Genomic DNA, 22,477 nt, shown 5'->3' with positions numbered 1-22,477 from the left:
TAGCAACACTAGTCTTTCTTCTGTTTACATAACTGTGGAGACTTGCTCAACACTGACTGTGTTGTGTAAACAGAAGACTGAGGAGCGTTGCTAAGGCTCAAAATGGGCCACTTTGCAGCTATTTTTCTAATAGAAATGTACGATTTCAGTAATTAAAGTATATTACAAAAATGGTCAGTATCATTGCCTCTATACATTACAAAAGTAAAAAAAAATATGACAGTTACACTTTAAGTTGACTACTTTTCTTCAAAAGTATGTATGGCTTGGCTGAGCATGTACATGTATGGTTATTTCAATATGGAGAGGAGAATAAGTCACCACCAGACATGTCTGCAAGCGGCTTATGTCCTATGGGAACATATGGGCACGTTGGAAGCTTCTTACATTTTGTGTGTGTTTTAGAATGTATGTAAACCTTAGACATTCTGTGTGTTTCTTCAGGGTATATTTATTGCATTTTTATCACATTATATCATTTTGTATTACTAGGCTATACTTTTGAAACATGTATTATTTATTTTTCTCAGGTTGGTATGGCGTGGACTGCTCTATTAACTGCCCTCGAGGATCCTGGGGTTTAGGATGCAATGTTACCTGCCAGTGTCAAAATGGAGGAGCCTGTAATGCATTGACTGGAACATGCACCTGTCCCCCTGGTTGGAGGGGGGTGAACTGTGAACTTCCATGCCAGGTAAAGGCACATTTATTTTTATTATTAGCTTAGCCAATATCCAGTTACTCTATATGATTAATATGCAAATAGAAGCTTGTAATAATATACAAGAAAATGCAGAAAATAGCAGTCACTAAGCCACATACTCCAATGCAGCAAAGTACTAAGAGGCGCCAGTAATAAATAACGATTTCTACCCTTCACAATAACTGCAGTAAGTCTTCACTGAGGAGTTCCTCGGAGACTGTGTTATCAAACGTGTCTTGAAAGCTGAACTGCAAAAAAAGCTGCCCAGAGTATTTATAACATCTTGTAAGAATCAGCCAGATGAGAAAACGCAAAGTAAAAACAAGGTTGTGATATTTTAAAGGCCACATTATGATAACATTGGTTGTATGGATATCATTTGAAACACATTGATGTAGCATTGTTAGGGCTTATTCACACCAGCCCCCATCATTTCCTTTGTTTGCTCTGTTAGAGGAGCAGAACAAAGAAAATAGAAATGCCAGATTTGGCACATAGTTGACCCAAATGGAGTTGAACAGACCCCACTAACTGTTCCGGAGTCCCAGTTCAGGGGGGGGAGAGTTCTTCTGAATGCAGGACTTTTCTGACTGCTCTCTTTGAAGCCTCCAAACCAGATGTGTAAAAACACTTGAAGTAACACTTTAACTATCACTGGAAAGTCCATTGTCTTTTTTACATTTATACAACTGTAGATGTTGTTTTATTTATTTGAAGGACGGCACCTATGGAATGAATTGCACTGAACGCTGTGACTGCAGTCATGCTGATGGTTGCCACCCAGCCACTGGGTACTGCCGCTGTTTAGCAGGCTGGGCAGGTAAGTTACATGTTTGCAGACACATAAAACTGTTACCAGCTGGCAATATTGATAAACCAGGGATATGTTATACATGTCCACATGGAAATAACCCTTTAAAGGGGTCTTTAAAACAGGATATGGGATAACTAACTGATTGCTGGGGGTCCGACCACTGGGACCTCCACTGATCAGGAGAACGGGGGTCTTGTTCCTCTGTTCTGATGGAGCGGCAGGTCCATTTTCTGTGGGAGCGGCAGAGATAGCACTCAGCTCTCCTATATACTATAGAATGAAAAACAGTTTTCGTTTACACTAGTTTGGATAACACCCCCCCTTCCCCAATTTTCAAGTGATGGAAAAGAACCCTTGGCGTACAAGTAGCCCAGGTAGTCATACTTCATCTCTCTACTCATGTCTAGCTAGCACAAAGCCTTATCTTTACTTATCTGTAATGTCAGAAAAATTTGGATTATTATGAAATAATAGCTATAAAACAAAAGTATTAACATTTCCAACCAGATTGGAGAAAAGAACTTACAATATAAAAGAATGTAATTCAATATATAAGTTTGTTTTTCCATGACATGCTATAGGAGCACCAAGGTTTTTACAACCAGAACGCTCAGCTAAAATATATAGTTATCACATAATAAATGATAATCGTTCATATTGTGGCATATATTATGTGTTTGCATTACCCCACATGTACTTTTCTTAGTTGAACACAAAGTAAATGATACATAAGTTGCATCATAACGTTACCTTAATTATTATAATTAAAAATCATTCAGATTGTTAACATTAAAGGGGTTATCCCATCGCTAGGATATGCCCCCATTGTCTGATAGGTGCGGGTCCCACCTCTGGGAACTGCACCTACAAGGAGAACGGAGCCGAGGAAAGTTGTGGCTGGAGGACCCCGGGTTTTCCGGGGTCCGTCCACCACCAGGCGCAGCTCCCCGCCTCTCCTATTGAGGTGAATGGGAGCGCACCGCGCATGCGCGGCCACCGCTCCCATTCATTTCTATGGGGCCAATGGAAATATTCGGCGGCTCCATAGAAATGAATGCGCGGTGCGCCCTCCTCAACCTTCTTCACTCCGTTCTCTTTGTAGGTGCGGGTCCCAGAGGTGGGACCCGCACCTATCAGACAATGGGGGCATACCCTAGCGATATGCACCCATTGTCTAAGATAACCCCTTTAAAGGGAATCTGTCATCTACTTCCACTGTACTTAACTAATGCCAATGCATTGTATTTCCGTGTACCGCTTTGGTATGCTTGTGAGCCTCAAAGTGCCCCTGCGGAGCGTGATTAACTGTTCCAGGAGCCCAAGTCTGCCCCTTCCAAGTGCCCAATCATGCTTTGTACCTACAGTAAGCCTGATGCCCACTGCAGGGAAGTCATTGCACAGGCAGTATCCTCTTCTGTGCTTGTGTGAGATTTCATAGAGGGATACACTGACCAGACGGACGTGATGTTGCAGAGTAGGGGGCAGACTGGAAGGCACTCGGAACAAGTGAAGAGGCAGGCTTGGGCTTTTGCAAAAGGCGGGCTTCAGGACTTGGAGGAGGCGACTTTGGCTCCTGAAACTGTATTTACTCCCCAGTGGGCACTTTGAGGCTATGCAATAGTATAGTTTTAATGAAGGTACAAAGAGATATAGTGCATTGGCATTAGTTAAATAAAGTGAAAGTAAGTGAGTTTCCCTTTAGTGTTCATGCACACGACTTTATCCGTTTTACTGTCTACAAATCGCAGATCCGCAAAACACAGATTCTGGCTGTGTGCATAACAACATTTTTTTTCAAACTCCCCCAAAAATGTTCTATCTTTGTCCACAAAACAGACAAGAATAGGACATGATCTATCTTTTTTTGCGGGGCTGCGGAACAGACATATGGATGCGGACAGACATGTGGTGGCCACATTGAAACGAGTGATGAGGACTGAAAATACAGTTGTGTGCATGAGCCCTTAATTTTTATGACTTTTCTTTCAAAAACGGAGCTACTCGTCTTGTGCACTCTCCTGTGTACTCGTGTACTTGTGAACACTCTTGTGTTCTTTTGTTGAGTGCGGTATTAAAGCTCAGACCCATTCAATAAAAAAAAAAAAGGTGGTCATGTCCATACTACCTGTTCAACTTTGCATATTTATTAGCAAAAGGGGGCATTTCCACCCTGAATGTGATGAAAGAGGCCTATTATGTAATTTAAGATTTATTACATCAAAAGTGATCAATCACAAATTCGATAAAAGTTCCTTTATTTACCATTTTTACTATGTCTAGTGTACATATTTTACAATCTCACAGTACAAAGAGACCACTTCATGCCTTCTTGAATCGATGAGCTTTCTAATAAACTGTGGACAACTTGTAGGTTTATTGCGTTAGTTGGTGCTGCATCCCAAAACCAAGACTTCTGTCCTGAGAAAGAAATAAGTGGCAGTAAAATACAGTAGAAGATGGGAATATCTCCTTTCTTGGGCAGAGGGTTTACATTACGCTCTGTTGGATACAAGCTTTATTAGAGCTGCGGCTCGAGAGGGAATGTTGATTACACAAGACAGTTACAATAGTGCAGCAAGCATAAAGACATGAGCACTTCTGAACAATTGGGTGAAGTTTTATCATGAGCCTTCAGTAATTGCCTAGCAACTTGTGCAGACCATCAAAGACCTCTTTGTCCAGAGCCCTGGCAAAAAAAAAAAAAAAAACATTCCTCCACAAATCTCCGTATCGACATCAAAACAGACTGAAATCTGTCAGAAAACCAGTTTTGCTGTAGAAGACACACTTACAACTTATTGTAGATAACATCCAAAGCCTCCAGTCTCCTTCACACCGTACAGGTCATTTCCCATGCGTGACACAAGAGCCGTCACACACTTTGTACGTTTGCCAAGTTTCTGTAACTTAAAGAAGGTGAATATTTGTCAACTTTTTTTTATACAAAGGTGAAAAATCATCTATTCGGTTGTCAGGCAGCTTTGATTGTTAACGCGGAGCAGACACAATTCGATTTGAGACGCTTGCTTGGCATGTAATCTGCACACAGAAGAATTTGTTACTCCTCCTCAAAAAACCCATTTTACTTCATGCTCCTCCTTGAGCATCCATTAAAGCAGGTCTAAGCCATAATTAGGAGTTCTTGTTATAGGTCTGTTCTTGGCCAGGGATTAGTGGCTCGGTCAAGGATTTTCTTCCGTGCAGTTTTATAACACAAAGTTTTAACATGAATAAGCTTCTCAGTGCAGCCTTCTGTAGCGGTCAAATGACGTGATTTCCTTTGTGGCCTCTATCATTTGCTACAGGATTAATGGTCATCTGCTCAGGGCTCATTAGAAATTAACCCCTCGGTTATGTCCGGACTTAAAATTTTAATTCAAGGTATTGTAGTTGGTCTGAACTTCGCTATCACAATAAGATCTTTGTGTTTTATAATTTTGCTTTTGGCATTTAATGTCTTTTCATAAGTCAATGTAAAAATAATTTCCTAATTTATTTTACTAACTCATTAAACTATTATTTATGCTCTTCCGATTGATGTCACATGATCAGTGGCATAATTTGGAATCCCCCCCCCCCCCCCAAAAAAAAAAAATGGTACCACATTCTTTACAAGCATCACATCCAATTTATAGTAGTGATATCTTATTATGATGCATTGTCCCCCTTCCCCCCATGTATCAAGGTCTTGGTGCCTCTGAAACTAGTGATAGATAGGACCATCCATGTTTCTGGTGAAGCTAATGTAAGATTTGGCCCTTAGGGTCAGTTTTTGTAATATCAGAAAACTATGCTTTATAGTACGACTTCATGGTTTGAGCCAGGATGAAGTTTCAAAACCAGGAAAGGTGGTTCACCTTGACATCATGAAAGGTGTATTCTTGGATAAGGATACGCATCTTCTTATATTTTCCTTGATTTTCTTTTTTACCAGGTATGCACTGTGACAGTGTCTGTCCTGGAGGACAATGGGGACCAAACTGCTCAAAGTCTTGTAACTGCATGAATGGGGCCTCCTGCTCACCGGATGAGGGGATCTGTGAATGTGCCCCTGGATACAGAGGGACCACATGCCAAAGGAGTGAGTATCGCCTTGTCTTCTATGCATGTCCGCTGAGGTGTATGCGCTGCTATCATTATAGATTGTTTACGTATTTACTTATACACCCGCTTTATGTGCCTGCAGTTTGTTCCCCAGGATTTTTTGGACATCGTTGTAGCCAAGCTTGTCCACAATGTGTCCACAGCAATGGTCCCTGCCACCATGTGACAGGCATGTGTGACTGCCTAGCTGGGTTCATGGGCTCTTTGTGCAATGAAGGTAAGGGCTTTACACCTTTTCTGAGTGTTATTTTTTATTTTAAAGGGGTTGTCCCATGAAAAATATTCTGTAGTTTTCAAACCAGCATAGAGATTTGAATAATTAGAAATTTAGTATAGCCACTGAGTTCTTCAATAACATTTGTCTGTATAGCGCCATCTGCTCTTTATTCTTTTTCTTATTTCAATGTCCACCTCGCTGAGGTGGACACACATGCTCAGTTCCATCCAGCTGCTGAAGAAAGGACATGCCCCCTGAGCTAGGACAGGGCCACTGAGTTGCTAGCTTTGTTAGAAAGAGATTGTCATGTACTGTATGATGTCTAATTTTTATTGCTTACATTAACCCCTTAATGCCGATTACATACATGTACATCATATATGGACATGACTTAAAGCCCAGTGACGTACATGTAATTCATGGTGATCTGGCGGGTGCCCGATCAGTGGCAGGGGTCCGGCAGTCACTGATAGCCGGACACCTGCTGTATGCGCCAGCATCGGTGAAATCACCGATGCCGGTGCATTAACCCTTGCACGTCAGCGGTCAGCGCTGACCGGGGCACTTGCGGGCTTCAGAAGTGTGCGGGGTGGCCATCGGGTCACCGCGCTGCCTTCCTTAGGCATAGTGGCTGCCATCCAGGAGAGCCTGTGAGATCCAACCCCCTGGATCTCACAGGCAGGAAGCTGTAAGTGTATGAAAGTGTGTAATACACTTACAGCCAATGCATGACAATACATAAGCATGCATTGTAAAGGGGACATCAGACCCCCAAAAGTTAAAGTCCCAGAGTGGTACAAAAAAATAAAGTGAAAAAAAAGTAAAAAAAAAGTTTTACAAAAAGTTTAAAGTTTTACAAAAAAATTAAAAGTTTCAAGTAAAAAAAAAGCGTCCTTTTCCCAAAATAAAGTAAAACAAATTGTAAAAAATAGGGGAAAAAAAAGAAAAGTAGACATATTAGGTATTGCCGCGTCCGTATCGACCGTCTCTATAAAAATATCACATGACCTAACCCCTCAGGTGAACATCGTCAAAAAATAAAAAAATAAAAACGGTGCTAAAAAAAACTTTTTTTTTGTCACCTTACATCACTAAAAGTGCAACACTAAACGAGCAAAAAGGTGTATGCCCCCAAAATAGTACCATTCTAACCATCACCTCATCTCACAAAAAATGAGGACCTACCTAAGAAAATCGCCCAAAAAATAATATGTCTCTCGGACTATGGAGACAATAAAACATGAATTATTTTTTTTTTTTAATGATATTATTGTGTTAAATGTAAAAAAAAAAAAAAAAAAAAGTATACATATTAGGTCTAGCCGCATCAGGGACAACTTGCTCTATAAAAATACCACATGACCTAACCCCTCAGGTGGACACCGTAAAAAAATGTTAAATAAAAATGGAGTCAAAAAAGCCATTTTTTGTCACCTTACATCACAAAAAGTGTAATAGCAAGTGATCAAAAAGTCATATGCCCCCCAAAATAGTGCCAATCAAACCGCTATCTCATACTGAAAAAATGAGCCCCTACATAAGAGAATCGCCCCAAAAATAAAAAACTATGCCTTTTAAGAGTACGGAGGCACTAAAAAAATCATTTTTTTCAAAAATTCTTTATTATGTAAAACTGAAACAAACTACCCAAAAAAGTTGTCATATTTGGTATTGTCATGTCCGTAACAACTTGCTCTATAAAAATACCACATGATCTAATTGGTCAGATGAACATTGCAAATAACAAAAAATAAAAACAGTGCCAAAACAGCTATTTTTTGTTACCTTGCCTCACAAAAAGTGTAATATAGAGCAACCAAAAATCATATGTACCCTAAAATAGTACCAAAAAAACTGCCACCTTATGCTGTAGTTTCCAAAAGGGGGTCTTTTTTGGGAGTTTCTACTCTAGGGGTGCATCAGGGGGTCTTCAAATGTGACATGACAGCTTAAAATTATCCCAGTGAAATCTGCTTTCCAAAAACCATATGGCGTTCCTTTCCTACTGCGCCCTGCTGTGTGCCCGTACAGCAGTTTATGACCACATCTATAAACTACAGAATCAGGGCAATGGCTGTTAACCCTTGCTTTGTTACTGGAAAAAATTCATTAAAATGGAAAATCTGCCAAAAAAGGGAAATTTTTTCATTTAATTTCCATTTTCCTTTAATTCTTGTGGAACACCTAAAGGGTTAACAAAGTTTTTAAAATCAGTTTTGAATACCTTGAGGGGGATAGTTTCTAAAATGGGGTAATTTCTGGGTGGTTTCTATTATGTAAGCCTCATAAAGTGACTTCAGACCTGAACTGGTCCTTAAAAAGTGGGTTTTGGGAATTTTCGGAAAAATTTCAAGATTTGCTTCTAAACTTCTAAGCCTTCTAACGTCCCCAAAAAATAAAATGGCATTCACAAAATGATCCAAACATGAAGTAAACATATGGCGAATGTAAAGTAATAGCTATTTTTGGAGTTATTATTACTATCTATCATAAAAGTAGAGAAATTTAAATTAGCTAATTTGCAAATGTTTCAATTTTTTTTGTAAATTTAGAAAAAAAATTATACATAAAAATGAAATATTTTGACTCAATTTTACCACTGTGTGTGATGAGAAAACAGTCTCAGAATGGCCTGGATAAGTAAAAGTATTTTTAAAGTTATTACCACGTAAAAATGGCACATGTCAGATTTGCTAAAAATGGCCTGGCCAGAAAGATGAAAAATGGCTTGGTCCTGAAAGGGTTAATCATGGGATAACCCCTTTAACCAATGCAATATGAGAATTGGCACGAGTAGTGACCAGCATGATAGATAATGTCCCCACGTCAGATATGTTCTTTTAAACAACTACTCTTGTACTTTCTTCCTTATTAGTTTGTCCCAGCGGTCGCTATGGAAAGAACTGCGCTGGCATCTGTACATGTACCAACAACGGGACTTGTAACCCCATCGATGGATCTTGCCAATGTTATCCTGGGTGGATTGGCAGCGATTGCTCCCAGTGTAAGTCCATTTTGTTTATTTGCTTAGTGGAGCAACGCAATTTTATGTGTTGACATGTTCTACAGTATTTATGTTTCTAAATGTTTTTTTTTCCAAGAAGGTTTAGATCATCAGTACACAATGTTTGCGTTATGTTGCTTTAGTTACAAGCTGAAACATCATTAAACAAAAAAAAAAAAGATCAGTGGAGACAGTAATGAATTATGATCAATTAGCAGGGAAGGGAAAGTAGAACACCAAAAATTTAGCCAATTCTTTATATTTTACACATCTGAAACTTCTGTTGAGGCCACATAAGAAGCAGAAGATTCTAGCAGACTCAATAGTAAGACTTTCTGCCCACAAGGAAGGAAGCCGACATGAGCTGAAAGAGTTATGACACCCAGTTAATAGCAGGAACTAACAGGAGGGATGTGCAGACAAAGCACTCCGTGTAAAATGATTCAATTCATGCGGAAAAAAAAGTCTCTAATAATATAAGCTATGGTTTTTAGTCACATAAGAGGACATGAACTAAAATGCTGCACAGACATTCAAAGTATCTCTGGGCTCAAGAGATTACATAAAACAGGATGAATTACACATCAGTAAAAAATCTATTTTATTCAGTATTAATAGATGTTATGACAATATGGGACATAAAGGATTGTCTAGTACAGTCTTATTTTATATTTCTATGATCAGTGTCTGTAAAATGCCCAGAAATATTTATTTCCTTACTTGTGGATGCAGAACATCTTCTGAAGGGTCTATAACAGGGAAGCCCAACCTGCGGCCCCCCAGCTGTTGCAAAACTACAACTCCCAGCATGCTCGGACAACCTACAGCTATCAGCCTACAGCAGGGCATGGTGGGAGTTGTAGTTTAGCAACAGCTAACATCCCTGGTCTATACAAACCATTACTTTAAAGGGAATATGTTGCCAGAGACCACCCTATCCAACAGTTTTAATAGCTGTGGTTGTGTATGGTGGGGATGGAAGATCCTGTGCACTGCATTTGTCTCTTCAGTGCCTGGAAAAGAGGATGCCCTGCAGCTGCTCAATACCTGAGGCAGAGCCTCAAACCCTGAGTCTGTGCTGCTTATGGTAGAAGGTGTTAAAGGCCATGTACACCTTTGGGTGCATTTTTTGTAATATTATTATTATTATGACATTGTACTCATTTTGAGCTAAAAAATCATTTTTAAAATTAGTTTTTATTAAAAATATGGAGCTTTTTTCTGTACATAGCTGAGATGCTCTAGTAGCAGGATCTAAATTTACTCTCTTCCATCAGCCAGCTCACCTGACGAACTCCTGGTCTATGTTCTTTGACCTTATAAACACTTATTGCTCAGTTCTTGTCTTACTGTTAAGAATGTGGCTTAAATAAGTGTTTATGACCTCTTAGTAAAAAGTTAAAGTACCATTCACACAGCTAGAAAAACAGTTAACCCTTTCTGACAGAACGGCTCAATATTTTTAATTTAAAAAATTGTAAAAATTATTTTTAGCCTAAAATGAGTAGAATGCAATTGTAAAAAGAATGCTTATGAAGGTGTACATAGCCTTTAAACTTTGCTAAGAATCCAGTGGGAGAGGAGACACAGGGCAGAAAACTAAGCCAGCGGATCGGCAGTGCAGGAGAACTTGGCTTGTTGGTCCAACCAGCACAGCCCATATTGACATTACGTGCACAGAGGCAGACCTGCTCCCTCAGGATTGTGAACTGAACATCATCAGAGCAGGGAAAGAAGCTGACATCACAGGTCATATGACCCTCAGCTAATTAGGAGAATTTGGGCCACTGGAGATGAAGTGTGTGAATTGAAAACCCTTACATTTGCTTAGTTAGAAACATACAAAGAACAAAAAATAACCTGGATAACCCCCTAAGAAGTAGCATAAACACCAATTATTTTATTATCAGAATTACTCTATTAACAAGTAGAAGTGTTCTCATACAGCATCAGACAAACATAATAGCTACCATGCTAGCCCAAATTCAGACTTCAGACAGTTTTATGACCGCCCATGGCTTGGTAGCTAGTCACAGGAAAACTCTTTTGATCACGTCCCAAGGTGTAACAGACAGTGAGTGTGGACCCATTTTGTCAACCAACCAGGGAACTTTACTGCAGGGAACCGATCAGGCTGCTACCTTTTGGAGTAGCCCTAGTGTAGTTGGCAGCTGACCCACATGGTTTAGAGACAGCAGTACAAGGCACCAAGGAGTCAGGCAATATACAAAGTCAAGAGAAAGGCTGAGGTTGGGGCAGGCAGTGTACTAGCGTATACGAGAAAGCAATCTCAGGTCAGGGCAGGCAGTGTTTATAAGTATCCAAGAAAATTCTAAGTCAGGGTAGACGGTAAGAAAAAGCAGGTTTCAAACACAGGCGTACAAGCAGAAGAAGCACACCTTCATTAGGGGTAGCAAACACTAGAATACACAAAGCTAAGGCAATGAGGTGGAGCAACCAGCCCAGCTAAATAGGAAGGCTGATCAGTACCTTTGTCAGCAGCTGAACAGAGAGCAAGTGGGAAGGATTCACTCTAGCATCCGTGAAGAGAAATTAACTGAGCACTAGTCCCAATACACACAGGGACACCCATGCCTGCCGAAAGCGGGATAACAGTACATACGGGACACCAGAGTAACACAAGGTAACAATTGGGAATGTATGCATCTGCATCAATACAGATTTATAGACATATATGGAAAATTATATAATTTCCAAATTCAGTAAAATAAAAACTTGATTCAGAATTGAGGAAAATGTAGAAAATGTTGAATTGAAGTTTGGCAAACTTCTGTTTTATTCCAGCATGTCCTCCTGGTCACTGGGGTCCCAACTGTATTCACACCTGTAACTGCCATAATGGAGCCTTCTGCAGTGCATACGATGGAGAGTGCAAGTGTTCTCCTGGATGGACTGGACTGTACTGCACGCAAAGTAAGATCTATAGACCAGCAAACTGATCTATGAATTGCATTAAAATGTCACATTTGCACATCATTTTACCGTGTTAAAAGGGTTTTCCAGGAATTGATAACTGATGACCTATCCTTAGGATAGGTATAATCAGTATCTGATCAGTGGGGGTCCGACACTCAGGACCCCCGCCAATCAGCTCTTTGAGAAGGCATTGGTGCTCCTTTGAGCACCGCAGCTTTCTCCCAGCTCACCAAGCACAGCACTGTACATTGTATAGCTGCTGTGCTTGGTATCGCACTCAGCCCTATTCACTTTTATGGAGCTAAGCTGCTCCTAGTCCACGTGACCAATGAACGTGTGTCACTTAGCCTAGGGAAAGCCGAGAGAAGGCCGCAGCATTACTGTGAGCGGCGGTGCCTTCTAAAACAGCTGATTAGCGGAGGTCCTGGGTGTCGGTCCCCCACCGATCAGGTACTGATGACCTATTCTGAAGATATTGTTGTTGTTATTAGTCCCCCATACAACTCAAAGGGGGGCATGGACACAGCAATGTGACTAATTCTGTGCCTCCCATACATAGCAGCAGTGTACATGCCTGACTGCTGCCCACACATGTACTTCTCACTGTGGTCCCTTGTTCTAGTGACTGGCAATGGTATCATCAATGAGGCCCCCAGTTATCTATAAGTCAGGAACATTGGTAGTGGAAGACTACTTTAAAGAAAACCTCTCAACACTCCTAACATGTCAGTTTTAGTAACTACTTGCACCCCTCATATAAAAACAATTCTGGAGCATGTTTTCAAATAACTCCATGTTTTGTCATGCCTCTGTTATTCCCGCTGCAAGTTTCTGAATGAATTGCCAGCAGTCTGCAATAAAGGTCCAGCTGGGTGTTACAAGTGGCGGGTGTGTCCCAGTAAAATAAAAATAAACCCAAAAGAATAAACAGCAACAAGAAGAGGAGCCAACCCACTATTGGTCACTGTGATTCATAAATGAAATTGGGAAGAGAAGTAAAAGTATGTGCATAAGTATATTCATAAAATATATATTCCCACCTAGAGTAAATAGAATAATTCAGAAGGTAAAATCATTGTCGTAAAAACTGAAATTGTGAACAGATAACTCACTTCACCAGGGAGGTGGTTTGTGGGATAAGCTCAAGACACAAACTCAGCCTCCCTCGCCTGGATCGCTTGTAGTATCTTAGGAAGAACGGCAGTCCCAAGGTGGTACTTCTGGCAAATTCTTTTATTGATATCGCAGGTAGGCTTAACGCATTTCGGGGGTTTTACCTCATACCCCCTTCATGAGGAGCAATCACAATTTGTATATAAAAATAATAATAAAACCATGAAATCCTTAAAATACATATTGTGTGTTGGCTTTTTTATATAGTGGGAACCTATTTTCCCACCTATTCAGTCCATAGGGAGGCAAAAAAGTCACTTCTGGTTTCTGGATTTGCGTTCCACGGTGGAACGCATGTATATTATTTCTGATGTGTAATAATAGAAACAATATTTCCCATAGAAGTATGTGTATATAGTGTATATAAATAAGAAGAAAGCAAATATAAAAGCAGGGCAGGGTTATAGAGTCCTCCTGGGTGAGAGCAAAACCGGAAGAGACATTACTTCCGGTTTTACTTCAGTGGAACGCATGAGGGCAGAATACTATTAAACCTACAAAAGAAAAACCTCTCTGTCTAGTCTAAACAGAACACATCACTTGATATCATCCAATCTATAAGCAAAAAAATTCAAGTGGAAGGGGTATATATATCAAAATATCACTTTATTCTCAAATAATAATTACGGGAAAAGACAGGATGGAAAACAGTATTCAGAGAGCCATAGGGACGTACACAAAAATGGAATCATGTACAATCATGCAATTAAGCATGGATAATCCACAGGTGCAGATAATATTGGCACATGGATGATCGGAATCCTGTGTACTAGCATATGGGAAGTAGCAACCGAGTGAGTAAGCAGCCCACCATAAGACTGCATCCCATATTACAATAACAAAGGGACTACCGATCATACATGAACCTCACATCAGCAAGGAAAACATAATAGTATATACACTTGCAAGGATTCAGTATGGGTAATATAATAAATAGGATCACTAAGTATCACTATAAAACCCCCCCACAACTAGTATTGTGGATCTAGTGTGGATGCCAGCTGGAACCAAAACGTGAGTACGCCCTGTGATATACTACTAAGCGAAAACTGTACCTGAGGACATGGTGACCATGATTGTGAGCCCCTAGAGCGCAAACCTCGACGCGCGTTTCGCCTGAGCGGCTTCGTCAGGACGAAACGCGCGTCGAGGTTTGCGCTCTAGGGGCTCACAATCATGGTCACCATGTCCTCAGGTACAGTTTTCGCTTAGTAGTATATCACAGGGCGTACTCACGTTTTGGTTCCAGCTGGCATCCACACTAGATCCACAATACTAGTTGTGGGGGGGTTTTATAGTGATACTTAGTGATCCTATTTATTATATTACCCATACTGAATCCTTGCAAGTGTATATACTATTATGTTTTCCTTGCTGATGTGAGGTTCATGTATGATCGGTAGTCCCTTTGTTATTGTAATATGGGATGCAGTCTTATGGTGGGCTGCTTACTCACTCGGTTGCTACTTCCCATATGCTAGTACACAGGATTCCGATCATCCATGTGCCAATATTATCTGCACCTGTGGATTATCCATGCTTAATTGCATGATTGTACATGAACGCATGAGGGCGCCTCAGCTTCCGCCTCTGTGGAATGCACAAGTGGAAAGCATGAGCGCGCTTAGACTTCTGGTTCAAGGTGGAATGCAGAAGTGAAGCGCATAAGGGTATAGGATACCAAATGTCACTTCTGTAGTATATATATATATAGCAGGGATGGAAAAATCTTACTATTATGATGGATGTGTGGGTGACATTTCTATAGGGTGATTAATTATATAATAGGAAAAATGGATGACGGGAAAAATGCATAAATTAATAAAATGAATAAAATTAGTGTGACGTGGAGCTTGATGGATATCTCGTAAAGATGGAAATGGCGATGATGATATTATTAATTGATTAATGTATATATGACCTTCACATGATTGGATGTTATGGAGTAAAAGGAATTAAAAAGCAATCATAAAAGACAATCATAAAAAGAAAACCATCAGAACAAAGAGAAATTGATCATCACAAAAAAGACTATCACAAACAACGATCATAAAATCTGATACTAAGGACAAACTTGTTCATATATATATATATATATATATATATATATATATATATATGAACAAATAAATAGATTAATTAATTAGATTAATTAATAAGAGTATCAGTCAATGGGGATAACCCATTAAAACAGTCCATTTGATTGTAATCAATAAATAAATAAATGACAAAATAAATAGATAGATTATCGTTTGGTAGAAATAGCCCATTAGATTATAACAGAGGGTACAATGTTAAGTATTAGGTATTATATTCCAAGAATAAAAAAAAAAAATATATATATATATATATATATATACAGTACAGACCAAAAGTTTGGACACACCTTCTCATTCAAAGAGTTGTCTTTATTTTCATGACTATGAAAATTGTAGATTCACACTGAAGGCATCAAAACTATGAATTAACACATGTGGAATTATATACATAACAAAAAAGTGTGAAATAGTGTGAATATGTCATATTCTAGGTTCTTTAAAGTAGCCACCTTTTGCTTTGATTACTTCTTTGCACACTCTTGGCATTCTCTTGATGAGCTTCAAGAGGTAGTCACCTGAAATGGTCTTCCAACAGTCTATAAGGAGTTCCCAGAGATGCTTAGCACTTGTTAGCCCTTTTGCCTTCACTCTGCGGTCCAGCTCACCCCAAACCATCTCGATTGGGTTCAGGTCTGGTGACTGTGGAAGCCAGGTCATCTGGCACAGCACCCCATCACTCTCCTTCATGGTCAAATAGCCTTTACACAGCCTGGAGGTGTGTTTGGGGTCATTGTCCTGTTGAAAAATAAATGATGGTCCAACTAAATGCAAACCAGATGGAATAGCATGCCGCTGCAAGATGCTGTGGTAGCCATGCTGGTTCAGTATGCCTTTAATTTTGAATAAATCCCCAACAGTGTCACCAGCAAAGCACCCCCACACCATCACACCTCCTCCTCCATGCTTCACGGTGGGAACCAGGCATGTAGAGTCCATCCGTTCACCTTTTCTGCGTCGCACAAAGACACGGTGGTTGGAACCAAAGATCTCAAATTTGGACTCATCAGACCAAAGCACAGATTTCCACTGGTCTAATGTCCATTCCTTGTGTTCTTTAGCCCAAATAAGTCTCTTCTGCTTGTTGCCTGTCCTTAGCAGTGGTTTCCTAGCATATATTCTACCATGAAGGCCTGATTCACACAGTCTCCTCTTAACAGTTGTTCTAGAGATGTGTTTGCTGCTAGAACTCTGTGTGGCATTGACCTGGTCTCTAATCTGAGCTGCTGTTAACCTGCGATTTCTGAGGCTGGTGACTCGGATGAACTTATCCTCTGCAGCAGAGGTGACTCTTGGTCTTCCTTTCCTGGGGCGGCCCGCATGTGAGCCAGTTTCTTTGTAGTGCTTGATGATTTTTGTGACTGCACTTGGGGACACTAAGTTTTCCCAATTTTTCGGACTGACCTTCATTTCTTAAAGTAATGATGGCCACTCGTTTTTCTTTACTTAGCTGCTTTTTTCTTGCCATAATACAAATTCTAACAGTCTATTGAGTAGGACTATCAGCTGTGTATCCACCTGACTTCTCCACAATGCAACTGATGGTCCCAACCCCATTTATAAGGCAAGGAATCCCACTTATTAAACCTGACAGGGCACACCTGTGAAGTGAAAAACATTTCAGGTGACTACCTCTTGAAGCTCATCAAGAGAATGCTAAGAGTGTGCAAAGCAGTAATCAAAGCAAAAGGTGGCTACTTTGAAGAACCTAGAATATGACATATTTTCAGTTGTTTCACACTTTTTTGTTATGTATATAATTCCACATGTGTTAATTCATAGTTTTGATGCCTTCAGTGTGAATCTACAATTTTCATAGTCATGAAAATAAAGAAAACTCTTTGAATGAGAAGGTGTGTCCAAATTTCTCATGTTCGACATCCAGGACTAATGATGAAATATCTTGTGGGACTAATAATTTACATATTCCAAGGATTTGTTTAGTCTGAAGGGAAATAGGGTGTTAAGATGGTAAATCCAGTACATCTCTTTTCTACACAGTAATTGATAGGATTGAGTGACTTTGAGGAAGGAGGGGTCACTTTCATGATAGAAAAATGTCAAGAGACGCTATGTGCCAGTATTTTTCGCTTGATATTTGAACGATGTTTATTCATTCTCTCACTGAGAGTTTGAGTGGTTCTATCTACATATTGTAAATTACATGGGCATTGTAAGAGGTAAATTACATTGTTCATCCCACAGCTCATGTCATGTTTTAGAATGAATGTTTCATTTGAAGAGGAGATGTTGATTTCTTTTCTGTTATGAGTAATCATATCACAACACTGCATCTCTTGATTTTACATCTGAAAGCCCCTTTTGTAGTGGGGTGGCCCGTTGTTACAAAGGGGTATAATTATGTTTTGTCCTTTTGGATTTTGGGGCAAGATGGTGCAATGATATTTTTCAAGGTTTGCGCTCTTCTATAAGTAATGGTGGGAAGACGAGGTAGTATATCTTTTAGCATGGGATCTTTTTGAAGTACTCCCCAATGTTTAGTTAATATTTGTCTGATCGCCATATGTTTTGCATTGTAACTCATAATGAGGTTCAATTGGGAGTCTTTGGAGGCTTTCCATTGTAGTTTTTTTTCTATGTGTGTTTTGGTTGTAAGGCTTCCTTTTGGTTTTCTTTTCTCTTGATGGACTCATTTATACGTTTTTTAGGATAGCCTTTCTCTTTGAACCGATATTGGAGGGTTTGGAGTTGTTGTTTTATGATGTGATCATCAGAACAATTCCTCCTGATTCTTTTCATTTGACTGAAGAGAATTTCCCTTTTCCACTTCAGATGGTGGCAACTAGTGCAGTCCAAATAGCTGTTGGCATCTACTTTTTTGAAGAGGGTTTTGGTGGTGATTTTATCCAATAATGAAATAAGATGGATATCCAAGAAGATAGCTTCTGTGTAACTGTATTAGAAGCTAAAAGTGAGTCCCCAGTCAATGGTGTTTAGTTTTTCTATGAACAATAGAAGTTTCTCTACGCTGCCCTCTCAGATGAAGATAATGTCAATATCATATCAATCAATATAATGATGAAAGAACCTGATATTTGAATGGGAGAGTATACCAAATTGGTCCTCAAAGGACCCCATAAAGAGGTTTGCATATGAGGGGGCAAACTTAGTCCCTATTATGGTCCCCTTCTCTTGAATGTAAAAAACCTCATTAAAAGTAAAGTAGTTATGATATAGTATAAACTCGATAGCTCTCAGGATGAATTATTTGTGGAGCTCTGGTATAGTGGGGTCTGATCCGAAGAAGTTTTTCACGGCTAAAAGTCCTAAATCATGTTTAATGTTCCTGTATAGGGAGAATCCGTCTAAGGTAACCCATATATAACCTTCCCTCCGTTTAAACAAAGGGCGGTATCCCTCAGGTAGGAGGGAAGCTGCATAACATATTTCTGGAGAAAATTATCCACATAGCAGGGAGAGGTTAGATGTGAGGGAGCCAATACCAGAGATTATAGGTCTCCCTGGGGGTTTTTCAATGGATTTATGGATTTTGGGTAAAAAATAAAATCGAGACACAGATGGGTGAGGTATTATGAGAAACTTATTTTCCTTTTCTATAACCCCAGATTTGAACCCAAAAATCCATGAGTTCTGACAAGGATTTCCTGAAAGGCCAAGTGGGGTAATTTTCAAGAATCCTATAGTATTCGAGGTCAGATAGTATTGTATTCGATTCTGTTATATAATAGTCCATAATAACGATCCCTTCCCCTTTGTCAGCATTCTTGATGACAATCCCTTGTTTTTAAGACTATTCAGAGTTTTCCTCTCTGTAGGGCTTAAGTTATTGGGGGTAGTTGGAAAGGTTTTTATTTGTTCAGGGATAAACATGGCTTTCAGATCCTCTAGAACCATCTAGAAGCTCTCGATGTGGGGGCCTCTGCTCTCTAAGGGATTAAAGGTGTATTTGTTTCTAAGGTTGGATGGTATCGGGGTTGGGTCATGTGATGTGTGATTTTTAATTTTACAAACATTTTATTAAGAATCAAACAAAATTTTACATACAAATTCAGACCTACGTCATTATTACTTTTAATCCCTTTTTAAAGCCACCCTTTAATACCCTCCCTACCCTCCCTCCCACAGCGGTGCGTCACTCTGGATGAGGAGGAGTCCTCTTACCTCATATGCTGATCCATTTTTACTCTATATTTCTTAGTTTATAGAGAACCTTTTTATAATTTTTAATATTGTTGACTAAATTAAGCCATATGGTCACATTTGGAACATCCGGTGAGTACCAAACCCATGTAATCAAAAGTCTGGCCAAAAACATTACCTTTATCAAAATAGTCATTTTGTATTTATGACAACTTACTCTGGAGAGATCACCCAATATCCAGCATTCCACCCTATAAGGAATCACTACCTTCAATTTATGAGTAATAAAGTCATCAATTGCACCCCAATATTCTTTTAATTCTGAGCAATACTAAAAAATGTGTGGGAAATCAGCACCTGTTGAATCACACCATGGACACAATTGAATATGTTTCTTATCCCACCTTTATTAAGCCACAGTGGCGTAACATATATTCTGTGTAAAATATTAAATTTAACTACAACGTGATTAAAATTGTGGGACACTAGTCTCAAATTAGACAATATGTTCTGCCAGTCAGCTAATTGCATAATTGAGCATTCAGCTCCCCAAGCCCTTTGTCCAGGAGAAGATGTGTTATTAAAAAGTGCTTTAACTAGTAATTTAAAAAATTGAGCAATCTTAAGCTTGTGACCTACAAATCCTGTTAACTCATTTAAAGGTGTAGAAGTATCTACCTATAACACAATTTTTTCTTTGACACTGTACAGTGCTGATCGTAACTGAAAATACCCAAACCAAGATACATTAATTAAATACTCTCTTTGCACTAACTCCAAAAATAAAAGTATTTCCCCCATTCCTCACTACCTGTGAAAATATATTTTTTCTGCCAGTACTGATCCCCTGCCAATTCCTCTAGAACCTGTAAGCAATGATTATGCCAAAAGGGCATACAACCCAAAGATCCCTTTATTCTCAACCAGCGTCTAATAGTACACCAGAACTTACTTAACAGTTTCCCAGCCTCTCTATAATACTCTTGTATAACAGATAATTTGCTGGATTCCAGTAAGGTAAACATGCTATTGAAGGAAGATTTGCTCACCAGGGTCCTGCACAATGGACTTTCCTTCCATTGACAAAATAACCATAACTGTGGGGATATAAAGTAACCCTTAAAGTATGGAAGGTTCAACCCTCTGTTTTCTATCGGTTTATAAAAATGTTCCATTTTAAGTCTTACATGCTTTCTGCCTCAAATTAGATCATTAATAATTATCTTGGTTAATTTAAAGAATTTATCCTCAATCCATATTGGGGAGTTCCTCAGAATATACACAGGGGTAGAATCACCATCTTAATAAGGGATATTCTATCGGCTCTAGGTAGAGGAAGTCTTTTTTTGGCTCTCGTTTTAGTTATCAGTGGAATCAGATTAAGGAGCAAATAATCTTCAATCCTAGGAGATATCAACATACCCAAATATTCAAATGAGTCAGAAATCTTCAAAATATTCAAGAGCCCCTCATTGAAAAATTGAAGACTTTCTAAGGGCATAATAGTGGTTTTTGACCAATTAATATCCAGACCTGATACTTCACCAAAGGAATTAACTATTTGAATAATTCTTGGGAGTGTAGTATTAGTATTCTGTATAAAAAAATAATACTTCATCTGCATATAAAGAAATACGATCCTCCCTTCCCAGTATTCCAAACCCTTCAATCCCAGAATCTTGCCTTATCCTGGCCGCAAGAGCCTTGATATATATATCGAATAATAATGAGGAAAGTGGGCATCCTTGACGGGTGTCTCTATTCAATAGAATGCTGTCTGTCAAGCCCCCATTAATATTCAACCTAGCCTTGGGAGACTTATACAAAAGCTTAATCATCCGCCCATAGACTAAAAACGTCCGGGAGGTGGTTATCTATCTCTGACTGGACGTTCCTGAACGTCCATTCAGAGACTGCAGCTGCACGCTAATCGTGCAGCTGTAGATCGCGTTGCCTGTTGTCAGTGACAGCAGGGCAACCCTTAGAGAAGACAGCAGGGAAACCCTTAGAGAAGACAGTGCCCAGGCGTCCTGCCTTCTAGATCGATGTATACACAACGCTCCCTGAGCGCTGTGTATATACAGCAGGAAGTGCTATGTGCTTCATGTTCCGGCCCGGCAGTCATGTGACTGCCGGGGCCCGGAGAGTGCAGGAGCTGTGAGGTCTTTCAGAGACCTCGATCAGCCCTGCACTGAGGCTGCACAGCGCTGTATTGCGCTGTACAGCCTCTCTGGGGGGTTTATTTCTCCTGTAACTGGGGCTACTATGTCAGCCCCAGTTACAGGAGATCAACAGTGAAAAAAAATTTAATAAGTGAAGTTAAATGTCCCCCAATTTTTGTCACCTTACATCACAAAAAGTGCAACACTAAGTGATCAAAAAGGCATATGTCCCACAAAATGGTACCAATAAAACGTCACTTTATCCCGCAAAGAATGAGCCCTACATAAGAAAATAGCTAAAAAAATTAAAATATATAACTCTCAGAACATGGACACATTAAAACATAATTTTTTTGTTTCAAAAATGCTACTAATGTGTAAAACTTAAATAAATAAGAAAAAGTATACATATTAGGTATCGCCACGTCCGTAACGATCTGCTCTATAAAAATGGCACTTGACCGAACCCCTTAGGTGAACGCTGTAAAAATAAATAAATAAAAACTGTGCTAAAACAACCAATTTTTTGTCACCTTGCCCCATAAAGTGTTATAATGAATGATCAAAAATCATATGTACCCAAAAATAGTACCAATAAAACTGGTATCTTATCCTCTAGTTTCCAAAATGGGGTCACTTCTTGGGAGTTTCTACTGTAAGGGTGCATCATAGGGAGCTTCAAATGGGACATGGCATCTAAAAACCATGTGGCGCTCCTTTTCTTCTACGCCCTGCCATGTGACCATACAGCAGTTTATGACCACATGTGGGGTGTTTCTGTAAACCGCAGAATCTGGGTAATAAATATTGGCTGTTAACCCTCGATGTGTTAAAGAAAAAAATGGATTAAAATGGAAAATCTGCCAAAAAAGTGAAATTTTAAAATGTGATCTCCATTTTCCTTTAATTCTTGGGGAACTCCTAAAGGGTTAACAAAGTTTGTAAAATCAGTTTTAAGTAACTTGAGGGGTGTAGTTTCTACAATGTGGTCATTTATGGTGGTATCCACTATGTAGGCCCCACAAAGTGACTTCAGACCTGAACTGGTCCTTAAAAAGTGGGTTTTTGCAATTTTCTTAAAAAACTTTAGAATTTCTTCTAAACTTCCAAGCCTTCTAACATCCTAAAAAAATAAAATGACATTT

The 22,477-nt window shown here is 39.4% G+C and overlaps 1 protein-coding gene across 1 annotated transcript in view; it reads left to right on the top strand.

The window, feature by feature from the left end:
• MEGF10 (multiple EGF like domains 10) overlaps positions 1-22,477 on the top strand; it is a 115,684-nt gene that overhangs the window by 80,728 nt on the left and 12,479 nt on the right. The window contains exons 12-17 of the mRNA XM_044291028.1: positions 531-694; positions 1,421-1,523; positions 5,452-5,598; positions 5,704-5,838; positions 8,714-8,842; positions 11,648-11,776. Of these exons, the coding sequence (XP_044146963.1) occupies positions 531-694; positions 1,421-1,523; positions 5,452-5,598; positions 5,704-5,838; positions 8,714-8,842; positions 11,648-11,776 (807 nt within the window). The remainder of the gene's footprint in view (positions 1-530; positions 695-1,420; positions 1,524-5,451; positions 5,599-5,703; positions 5,839-8,713; positions 8,843-11,647; positions 11,777-22,477) is intronic.

This window comes from Bufo gargarizans, chromosome 1 (assembly GCF_014858855.1).
Source record: "Bufo gargarizans isolate SCDJY-AF-19 chromosome 1, ASM1485885v1, whole genome shotgun sequence".
Taxonomy (NCBI): Eukaryota; Metazoa; Chordata; class Amphibia; order Anura; family Bufonidae; genus Bufo; species Bufo gargarizans.
Note: the sequence above shows the minus strand (reverse complement) of the source record. Positions and strands in the feature narration are given on the sequence as shown.